The 11,248-nt window shown below is 41.7% G+C and overlaps 2 protein-coding genes across 5 annotated transcripts; both read left to right on the forward strand.

Annotated features, from left to right (window-relative positions):
* The first annotated feature begins 380 nt into the window (after positions 1–380).
* LOC148012430 (UV-B-induced protein At3g17800, chloroplastic-like) lies at positions 381–3,210 on the forward strand. Its single transcript, XM_087668870.1, has 3 exons — positions 381–730; positions 857–1,140; positions 1,309–3,210. The coding sequence occupies exons 1-3, from the start codon at positions 611–613 to the stop codon at positions 2,111–2,113; spliced, it is 1,209 nt and encodes a 402-aa protein (XP_087524996.1). The 5' UTR covers positions 381–610; the 3' UTR covers positions 2,114–3,210.
* Positions 3,206–8,041, forward strand: LOC148012431 (uncharacterized). Of its 4 annotated transcripts, none has more exons than XR_015689030.1 (4): positions 3,206–4,680; positions 4,778–5,080; positions 5,180–6,917; positions 7,326–8,041. XR_015689030.1 is itself a non-coding variant. In XM_087668871.1 (2 exons), the coding sequence occupies exons 1-2, from the start codon at positions 4,353–4,355 to the stop codon at positions 4,924–4,926; spliced, it is 477 nt and encodes a 158-aa protein (XP_087524997.1). In that variant the 5' UTR covers positions 3,206–4,352; the 3' UTR covers positions 4,927–8,041. The 4 variants fall into 4 exon arrangements, 1 of the variants encoding a protein (XP_087524997.1); XR_015689029.1 differs by having other exon boundaries at positions 5,180–6,316; positions 6,427–8,041; XR_015689028.1 differs by having other exon boundaries at positions 5,180–8,041.
* The last annotated feature ends 3,207 nt before the right edge of the window (positions 8,042–11,248 follow it).

An 11,248-nucleotide genomic window follows, 5' to 3' on the forward strand; every position in this document is an offset into this window, starting at 1 on the left:
ACAAGGATGCGCTAAATGTAGATGTTGATTTTGAATATTTCTTGAAAAATACCCTAGGTATTTTGTAACCCCATCTTCAAATTTTTGAATATCACATTTAAAATTTGAGTTTCAGGGTGTCAAAATTTGCAAAAATCCAAGGAATGTTAGTGTTAGATTTTAGATTTACCTAAATTTTTGATAAAATAACTTATGATTTTGTCGAGAAACATTATTTTAAATTTGTTTTTCGAGCACGCCAAATTCCTGGGGGCTCATTAAGATCTTTTGAAGAAAGGAAAATAAAGAGGAAGGCATGATTAAAGTTATTCAGAGCAACGAGGCAGCACATGCCAACCCAATTTTTAATTTGTGTGGTGGTAAGGACTAAGGAATGTGAACAGGGCAGGTAAAAAATACACGTTTCTCCTTGCATTAAGAAAGCGCACTAGGAGAATGTGTAAGGTTTGCGAAACCCCCCCGCCCATGCGAAGGAGAATTCGGACCGTTCCCCCCATGGATCCATCGAAAGGCATGCGCACACCTCACATTTTCTGAAGGAATTTTGCTCCTCTTGCATTGAATTCACAACAGGAGTAATTTGTGTAAGTGGGTCTTATTCCTGCCATCCATGGCGGCAGCTGCTTTGGGGCACTCTCTGCAACACACCTGCTTATCCAAAATGCAGCTAAACGCGCCTTACCCAATTTTGCCTACCAGAAAATTTCCCCTTTACAGGTCCCCTGCAAAGGTCAGGCTTCTTCACTGAATGTTATGTGCTTGGTTTCATTTCCCACAATGATTGGATTTTGTATTCTTTCGTTGCTCTGGTGAATCCAATTCTCGGCTGACAGTGCTCTTTTGTCTTTGCATACAGTTGGATCTGCACCAATGTCAAAGGTATGGTTTCAGTTTGGCAAGCAAGTTCCCAAGAGGCTTTCCTGTAAGGGCAAACAGTTATGAGGATTGGTTGTCCACTAGTCTAGCTCCATTGCAGCTTGAATCACCGGTTGGACGATATCTGACAGTACTTCTGCATAAGTATCCAGAGCTCGTTCCTGCTGCTGCAGAGCATGAACTTGAGATTATGGAGAAGAAGCGAGTGTTGGACACTACCATCCAAACCCCTTTATCTCCAGACTTGGATCCAGTCTTGACTCGGTCAGTAGCTGATACAGTTTTCTGCACATTCGGATGTAAATAACTGTATTATATAGAAATCTATATGGTATTTGCATCACCGTTGCAATTAAAATGTACACACAGTCTGTTTTCCTTGCAAGGTTGTGAACTGTTGGACGTGAAATGAGTACAATGCTTCGTCTGCAGGAGAATAAAAGAATTGAAGGTGCAAGAGCGGCAGAAGGCACTAGAGGAGATCATTTATATCCTTGTGATCCAACAGTTTGTGGATGCTGGAATTGTGATGACTCCAAGCCTTTCAAAGCTCGTCTTAGCTGATGAATCTTGGAATGCGCAAGTTGCAGATCTTGAGTCTGTTCATCCATTTGAAGCCCTAGAGCTGATACGTGAACATTTGTTACTGGTTTTAGGTGAAAGGGTGGCTACAAATCTTTTAAGCCAGAGTATGCATGCGCAAATCAGCAAGTTACCAATGCACCAAATTTATGCAGGGTCGATAGTATATGGATATTTTTTAAAAAGATTACACAACCGCTTCCATCTAGAAAAATCCTTCAATATTTCTCAAGATGGATTAGAGTCCTTCAGGGGGAAGAATGTGGTCAATCAAAATAGCTGGACAGGTCTTGATGTAGCTGCAGCCAAAACTGTATCAAGTGATCTCAGAGGAGCTAATCGAATGTCAGGTTCAACTGGAATAATGGCAAGCAGATTTCTTACATATATTGTATCCTTTGATGTTTCAAGCCTCCGCAACTTAGCAACTGTAAGAACTGAAGAAAGTCAGAGCATTCTGAGTAAACACGTCCGGGCCCTCTTCAGGGGGCCTGAAATATTTATGTCAGCAGATGGATCTACAAGAGGGAAAAGTGAAGCCTCTCATGTCAGCTTTTCAAGGTCAAGAGTGTTGTTGCTTGAAGCTGTTGCTTTTGGCAGTTTTCTCTGGGATGCTGAAGCTTATGTAGATTCCCATTATAGGTTGGGCTCTTGAACAGTTATTATTTATTCATCAATCATAAAGTATTCAGCAATATTCATGGTGGCAAGTACATGGGAAATGTCAAGTTCTAAGCTGCCAAATCTAGATTCAAACAGTATTGTTGGTTACTCATATGCTCAGAAGCAAGTTGTAAAGTTATAAGGCCTTCTTGAACCTGCCAAAGTCAAAGCTCATGTTTGGGTGGCTTGATCAAGGAATTGCTATTCATTGTCATCATCCTACTGGTTGAGACTATGTGTGGGAAACAGGAAGCTCTCTGAACTGCGAAATTGAGATTTTTGGTGCTGGTTATTCATGTCCAGAAGTATGCCATGAAATTGTCTGGCCTTTATGTATGAGTCGAAGCAGATGTCTGGGAGGATGTAAAGATGAATACAGGGTGATAGAGCACTTTGTTGACTACAGATGAAAAGACCCAAGAAGTGGTGGATATGCAACCCCATAATGTAATGATGCCTGCCTGTCTCTCTTTACCCTTTTAGCTCCTTGAGCCCCCAGTGCTTGCCTGTCCCTTTTGTGGGTCATAACGTAGCAAAGATATTGTGGCAGTTGCATATGGAGAATTTTAATTTCATCAATGGAACTCCTCCTGTAGCACCACATCCATGGGAGCAAGAGGAACAGTTATTGGCCTTTTTCATCCAGCTGATGCCCAATCTTAGATATACCTCAAAGAGTGACATTTTCTACCTAAATTTTTTTGTGCAGGGGACATGCCAGGCCAGAACACATTTTCTCACATGGGCACTTGTTTGGAGGCTCTACCCATCTGCCAGGTACTAGAGCCCACAGGAGACCGCTTGGAGGTATGGGAGACCATAGGGAGTCTTACTGGATGGCATTTTTGGAAGGCGCGGTGTCAGGAGGCTTTCGGTGGAGAGAGACTTTCAGTACAGGTGACCTTAGCGGAGCTCTGGACCTCCATCATCCACCCCCTCTGCGGCCGATGGGACTAGGTGCGGGGCGAGTCCAGGGCTCGTCAGGAGCTCCGTTGTCATTTCATGGGCACTTGGGGCGGCTAGGACCTATTCTTCGTGATGCAGGCAGGCAGCCCCAGTTGACGATACATCCCCACCCCCCCCCCCCCCCCCCCCCCCCCCCCCCCCCCAAATGGCTTCTTGTGCCCATTTGGAGAGCCCCTAAACTCAACAAATCTCTGGTTATAAGCCCAAAGAATTTCAAGTAATACTTGGCAGGAGAGGAGCAATAGCTGACATGTTCCATTTGTAAGAGACTGTCATGTTCTAACTTGGTGCATGCAAAGGATCTTAGCTTGTTAGCAAACACTATAAATAATGAATATGTTACAATGTAAAAGGAAAGTTGTCATTATTTTCAAGTTGAGTGCAGTGAAATAATTAAAAGAAGAGAAGCATAAGAAAGCATGAGTTGGATGCGCATGGAGTTGCGTATCTTGGAAGCATACTCTATTTGCAACTAAAGAGTCACCACCAACTTTGTTATGCGCATGAAATTTTTAAAAATATTGAAATTGTCCATAGGTGCTAAGACCTGTGAAGAGCGAATCTTCGTTGTCCATAAGTTATGTAAATTGTCAACACTTGAGTTGCATAAGTATTTTTTTGCGACAAGTCTTAATGTCGAGTCTTAAACCCTTGGCCCAAAAGGTATGGAATAAGGTTTACTCTGCTACCTTGACAGGGTCATTAGACTGCCTGTTGAGATGTCATATGTAATTGGATTTTCAGTGAGCTATGGACAATTCAGTTATGCCTTGGTTGCTTAGCAGTTAGCACTAAGCTAATCAGGAGCACTGCAGTGAAGTTAGAGACAAACTTTCCTGATTATATGTCACTGACTGTTGCCTAAGATCAACAGCTGCTTGCTCTTATTACTCACTAGAGGAGAGGATGCTATCGAGCTGGCCTGCTGGTAGCAGGCTCCAGTTAGTAACCTTAAGAGTTAAACCTATTTGATTTAACAGAGTCAAAACATTTATAGATCAGAGGGCAACTAACAGTTAAAGGTGCTTCTTGTTACTCATCTATAACTAGCCTTGTTACTTATTCGTACGCTATGAGGACTTGTGTATGACTTCACTTGTTCCAACATGAACACTCTTGTGGTTGAAACAATTTCTGCATGAAGTATCTAGTCTTGCTGCTGTTTTGGTTAATGATTATGTTGGGATGCATCTACCTTTATAAAATTTTTCAAGCAACTAATTGATGACATTTAGAGAAAGAAGCTGCAGAAGGGGAAAGCATGAATGTCATGGCGAATGTGGTGGCTGAGCATATGTATGGTGAGCTATAAAGGCTCTTTAAGGAAGGCTGCGCCTGCCTCACATGTGGTGGCTCTCCTTGTGCATGCATGCAAAAGAGCTTACAAGCAAGCATCCATTTGGGTTGGCTGCTCGAGAGGAGAGCAGAATGGGAAGAAGGTAGCAAGCAATGAAACAGCTATGGAGCTGGATTATGCAGCTGCTGCAAAAAGCTCTACAATAGACTTGGGTGAGATGGAGAAATGCATGCAAAGGGAGCAAACTGCAGACAATGACTACAAGAAGGCTGAAGTGGCAGCAGCTGGGATTCAAGGTGCGAGCTGCTCTCTCTATCTCCTGCATCAAGCAATGTAATTCCAATTTTGCTACTGCAGGTATTAATTTTTATTTCATGGGCAAATCACCTTCAGAAGAAGAGTTTAACAGATGGTTTTCAGCCATGTATCAAGGCAAACCATATCTCCAGCAGTACAGGTTTGTTGGAAGAGGTTTCTTCACGGCCCTGCACAGTGTTGCCTCCGAATTGAGATTGGGTTTTGGGGTGTGCTGTTTGTTATAAAGGGAATCTGGTTTTTTTCTCACCTGAGCTGGTGCTCCAACATGACTGCCCAGTTTGGATTTCATTTCTTGACATGCCTGTTTGGCTGGATGGTGAAGTTTATGCTCTTGCGAAAGCACTGGAGCAGGTTCAATCCATAGGTTTTGTGAAGCAGGTCAGCCATGTTTTCTTGCTTCTTGTGATGCCTACTCTCTACCGGTGACTTTGTCCTTCAAGAGGGAGGTGCCTGATTCGGCTTGAAGTGATCTTGCAGGTTAAGTTCCAGTCCTTTCTAGGAGCACATTACCTTTGCAAGCAAAGGAGGGCATTATGGCAAGGGCTTCCTGAAGAGGATCGATGGTCATCCCAAAGAAAGTGAGCAGAGCACTTAGTCTGAGAGAAGGCTGGTGCTTTTCCTGTTGGTGGAGAAGCAAAAGACGATTGTGGGAGAAGAAGGTAATAAAACCTGTCAAGACTACAAGAAAGGACGATCCTTGAGAAAGTGTGGGGAAGGAGTAGAGTAGCAGTGACTGTCAGGCAAAAGCCTTTGAAATAATAGAATACTATTGACAATGAGAACCAAGATCCGCGAGTTGGCAAGTATTAACTCTCAATCAAAGCTCGCTAGACTTCCTCTCATGGATCGGAACTAGTGTGTAGGGAGATGAGTCGTCATTTGAGGAATGTTATCATTAGAATGAAGTGTTATGCTAAAGGTGCATCACAAACTTGAAACCTTAATTGGCTCTTTAAACAGCCCCAAAACTCAAAGATAATCAACTTTATTAAAAATTACCAGTGTGTCTTGCGTCCCATAAGCAAATGCCCAAACAGCGGGAGGATACACATCTATAAATAGGAGGCTGCCTAGCCTCTTGAGTTCAACCCTGTTTTGCAGATTCTCCTATAGTTTGTGCCTTGTTCCACTGCCATCTACAACCCTCCTTCAGGGGATACCTCAGTTGGTGGTGTCGTCCATCAACTAGGCACCTTATTCAGCCTCCATCCATTACTGTGTGTGCTGTTCACTCTCTGATCCAGCCTATCCGGAGCTGCTGCACACTTGGTGACTGCTGGACAGCTTGCGCTTTGCACAGATTGTCTGTACAGCAGCTTATGTCATCAGGCAGCCTCCAGGACCTGGTGTTTTCAGCCTGCAATTGCTGCCCTGCTTCTACACTGCTCCGAGAGCTGTTTCTTGCATCACAGCTGTTGTGTGTTTTGCCAGATCAGTCTACATCAGATTCAGCCCAGTGCTTTTGGGATAGTGCAGCCTGCACTGCTGTCTACTGCCATTTACATCAGTTGGTCACTGCATTGAGGCTGTCTGCTGTGATTCGGGATTTGTTCAGAGTACAGCAGTCTCCAGTTCATCTCTACCCTGGTGCATTCTGAGACAGGAAGGTTCAAGGTTTTGTATTTACCCTTGCATAGTATGTTTATTGCATACATTCTTCTCTTACTTTGAGTTTCTCTTCACCTTCAAGTTCTGCTATTTTATCATTGTGTTTTGTTGTGCAGTTTGTGTCTATCTTTTGTGCTCGAGTATTTCTTTACATGGAGAGAGCTTCTAGGAAGATCAATCTAATCTCTAGGAATGCCAGGGGGCTGTGATTTGACAAGAGGAAGTAATTTATGCCATCATGCTTAGAAGGAAGCCTGACTTGTTGGACTTGGAGCAGATTCAACTAGGTGATGATGAGGCAAGCAGGGTCTTGATTGTTGGCTATGTCACTTTTGCTTATGGTTTTCCTAGAGCGAAAGGAGGCACAAGTGGCCTAAGCTTATTTGGTTCAATATGGATGGCCTTGTGATTCTTGCAAAAGTTCAGATTGACGGTGAGTAGCTTCTCATTATCTTGGCGTATGCTTTGAATGTCTTTGTCAGGAAGGCAATGCACTGGGATCCTCTTAATAGCAAGATGAAGAATAGCCCAACCTTATTGGTTGGGGATCGGAATATGATGCTTGATACTGAAGACAGCTCTCACGGCTCTAGTGAACCACGATGAGGTAAGAGAGAGATGGTTTGCTCTGGAGAATAATCAGTGCTTGCTATACTTCGGCATTATTTTTGCCGAAGATAAGTATCTTTTTATACTTTGACATAATCATCATAAAGGTGCCACTTGGAGAGCAGCACGCTTGGATAAGATGTATATGAATGATGATGCATGCTGTGGCCAGCAATTGATTGCAAGTTTAGGGTTATTATGGGTATCTTAGGTTTTGATCAATTTTAGATGGCATTTAGATTGCTTTAATGGGAGGGTCTTCCAAAAGCTGGGCATTGTCTATTAATTTTTTGCTAACTGTACTTGTAACATAGTGAAAGCAAAGTATTCAGGAGCGAGGTCATTTCTAAGCTTGTGGATTGCTTGCTCACTACCATTTTACTTGATATGGAGGCACAACTATCAGATTCTTTGGAGTGGGCCATGATGCAGGTTACTACTTATGAGAAGTGAGAGAAGTGCAAGAAGAAGTGTCAATCTAACCAATCCGCTATTGCTAGAGCCAAAGACAAGGACAAGTCCATGAGCAGTGGGGGAGATGCTTCCAAGAAGGTAGCTACTTGGGAGGAGCAAAAGAAGCTACATGAAGAGAATAAGTGTTTCATATGCAAGCAAATGGCACATATTAGCTATGATTACCCTTAATAGTTTGACTTGAAGAACACAACTTCTCATGTAGGCATCAAGATCATGGAGAGGATGCGTCTTTATTTGTTAAAACTTCTAAAGATAGCACCCTTAGAAGATGTGGACTCTTCTTCCTTAGAGTGGTATGATCTTGTGCTTGTGCAAGCAATGGTCTTGGGCTATCTAGCACTTTGTGAGGTGGATTGTCAAGGAGAGGACTAGAGAGAGAGAAAGAGGAGAGAGAAGTTTGTAGAAGAGAGGAGTGTAGGAGAGAGAAAGAGAGTGACGAGATGAGAGAGACTAGAAAAGGAGAGAAAAAAAGAAAAAGAAGAGAAGCCATAGAAGCTGTGAATAAGGAGGTAAGGTAAGAGATCAATGTATTAATGTTTCAAAAGATGTAAAAAATTACGTCTCTTACTTTTATACCTATGTTAGTGTGACAAGGTAGTATTATTATTTCTACACTAAACATCTCTTTCTAACCTCTTATAATCCATCCCGTACCAAAGGTTTTTGTCCACAAAAAAAAACTTACAAAAGTTGAAAAGAATAGACGAAATAGAATAGTACTCTGTTTTTAGTTATATGAAGTAGGAAAAAGAATGAAAGATTGAAGACATGGATTAAAATGAAGAAATGAAAGTAAACCTTAATAACATTGTTGAATGTTGAATTGACTTGGTTTTTTGGTTGATTTTTGTTGTTTTTGAGGATTGAATGGTTGATTTTTGATGGATTTTGAGTGATAATTGATTATTTTGAAAGTGTTTGAGAGTGTTTTGGAGGAGATTGATTATATTTTAGAAGCTCATAATGATTTTCAGTAGGGATATGAGGCTTTGTGATGTTTTGATAGGTTTTGTTGAGATTTTGATTGGTTTTGTTTAGCTTTTGTTTTGTTCTGATTTTCTTCTGTATGAAGCATGGATTAATAATTAATGAAAGTTGCGGTTATCTGAAAGCTCATTGAATGGTTTTTGTTGTTTTCTTTAAAGAGATCATATAAAAGATGAAAAAGATGATTGTTGATGCTATAAGATAGATTTTTTTACAGTAGAAACTCCTTTTTCTTGGTGTCTCTCTTGGGGCTTTATGTTTTTGGTGCGCAGCCGGGGAAACCTGCTATCAATAAGCATCAGAAGAGGTTGAAAATGAAGGAAATGACATTGCCAAGAAAAGAAGATTCAATGGATGTTTGCAAAGTTCCTTCTACCACTGAAGAATTGAAGATTCTTATTGCTAAAGTCACTTTCCACAAGTTCATTTCACAATAGCGGAAACATATTATCATCATAATGTAGGCTTTATGTGGTGGATTATTTTCTCTTTCTGTTGAAGCAATATAGACATACATCTTGGTGGCAAATTGTTTGGGAACAAATTGAAGTGCAAAAGCAGAGGAAGAATGATTATCTATGGGAGATTTGACATACATTGAGAAGTTTTCAGACATCAAGTGAAAGATCGTGAAGAAGCTTCAAGAGTCGTCAGTGGAGATTCACGAAAACAAGAAAGAAAAAAGTTGGCATTTGTTCGTAGATGTTCAACAGCAGGACACGTGGGACACATAGTATACTAATAATCTCTTGTTTGTCCAATTAGCAACCCACTAAAAGTTGGTGGATAGAGTATTTTTTACAAGATACACTATTGAAACTATTAGAAGTTGGCATTACTATGATGATGACACAACAATGATCCTCAAAAAAATGAGTTTTGATATCTTCAGAACAAAATACCTTCCTCTCTGTAGTGGTTTGAAAGGTGAATTCAGAGACGTAGAAAAGAAGGAAGTAGAAGAAATGTTGGTAAGAGAGTCCTCTAGACACTGAAGCCTCTCTGATTCTATTCTATTGAGTATAGATTAACTAGTTGGGATTAATCTCCTGATGAATGATGCAATTAAGAGGCAAGCACTGGAACGAGTCCAGAGGTACGTGAAAAGAGAAAATACAAAAATCAAGGCCGAGAACGAGTTTGTAGCAGAAGCATCCTTTGACGTCTTAAAAGCACTCTTTACAAAAGTCCCCATGGCGACTCAAGGTCCCCTTTCTAGTCAAATTCATCTTGGAAATATTAACGACAAACCAACAAATGTAGTCTCATTGTCCATTTTTAAGGGAGAGTACAATGAAGATCCTGATCTTTATGTAGTAGAGTTTATGGTAACATGCGTGGCTAACAATGTCAGAACCCCCGAGTATTGGTTAGCAATATTTCTTGCCACTTTCAAAGACACGGCGTTTTAGTGATATGAGAGACAAGCAGTAAGAACTTTTGGCACATGGGATGACTTGAAGTTGGCATTCTTCACTAAATTCAGACATGAAGGTTTTGAAGAGTGGATGCGAGAGTTCATGATCCTAAGTTAGTCCTCTGGAGAAAGAGTAGAAGCTTATGTCTTGCGAATGGAATCCATCTTGAAGAGATGGACCGATTATCATTTGGATGAAGGCATCTGGAAAGGAGTGTTTCTCAGAGGCATACAACCAGAAGTTCGCAAGTTCGTGGAATTGAGAAGACCAGTTATCTGCAAGCTACAGTGGAAGGTGCAAGATTGTATGACAAAGTTGAAGCAAGGTTGTCAATGACCTTAGGAAGAGGAGTCTTATCTCCTTCCATACTAGGAATGGTATATCCACCAAATGCAGTCTTAGGGACAGTTCTCTACCCCTATCCCCAGATGCAAACAATGTCGCAATTCAATGTACCTAATCCATAGTGGCCACAAACGTCTCAAATGATGGTTCAACCACAATAGCAATGGTCTCAAACAGTTCTTCCAATGGTGACTCAACAACAATGGAATCCTACCCATAGGAATCAATAACCCCAAGTCTCAACAGGAGCTCTGATTCAAAACCAGAATAGAGTACCCTCTGGATCAACCCAATCAGTGCATGCAGTTGTGGGAGCTTTCGCTCAACCGCCAAGACCCTCGGATCGCTTATTGTTTTAAGCGTTCCAAGCTGAGCACTAATGGTTATCTCTCACATAGCCGACGCGTCATCCATATCTATGGGTGTAGTGAGCTTACCTCCATGCCGATCGAGTTATCTTCTTTTCCGCGTACTCTGGTAGCTCCATGATCTAAGTGCAAGCTTCAAGTAAGCTTCATCCTCAAGCTCCACGCTCCAAGCTCCATCGCCGCGAGCAATGCAAGAGAAGAGAATAGAAGAGAAGAAGAGAGGAGAAGACATAGAGCTTCTTCTCCCCAGTCCCTCACCCTCACACACTCACTTCCTCACACTCTCACACTCCCTCTCTCAAGTACAAGCTCAAGCAAGCAAGAAGAAGAGGAGAGCCACTTTTGGCCACACACAAGAATGGGCTTCTCCTTCACTTTTCAACTTTATATACAAAACCCTAAATCCCTTTTGGGCGGTCATTCTCTTATCTCCTTTTTTATATGGCCGGCCGTGGCCAACAGCGATAATGACTAGATATGACAGTCCTGAAGATAGATGCTCCTTGAATAGCACTGCACTGACGATCCAAGATATCAGGGAGAATCTACATCTGGTCGTGCAGTTGGGGACTCAAGGGCATTTGTCAGAAGGCTTAAATTTACAAGCCAAGACTCGGAAGACGAAGACATAGTATTACTTGCTTATCTTAGGATCAAATTCACCCCAAAAAGAGAGCACACTATCGATGCTCTGATTGATGGAGCAGATTTTAATATCTTGACCTATGAATTAT

Source organism: Lygodium microphyllum, chromosome 27 (genome assembly GCF_053477565.2).
Source record: "Lygodium microphyllum isolate KBCC chromosome 27, Lygodium_microphyllum_v1.1.10, whole genome shotgun sequence".
NCBI classification, from domain to species: Eukaryota; Viridiplantae; Streptophyta; class Polypodiopsida; order Schizaeales; family Lygodiaceae; genus Lygodium; species Lygodium microphyllum.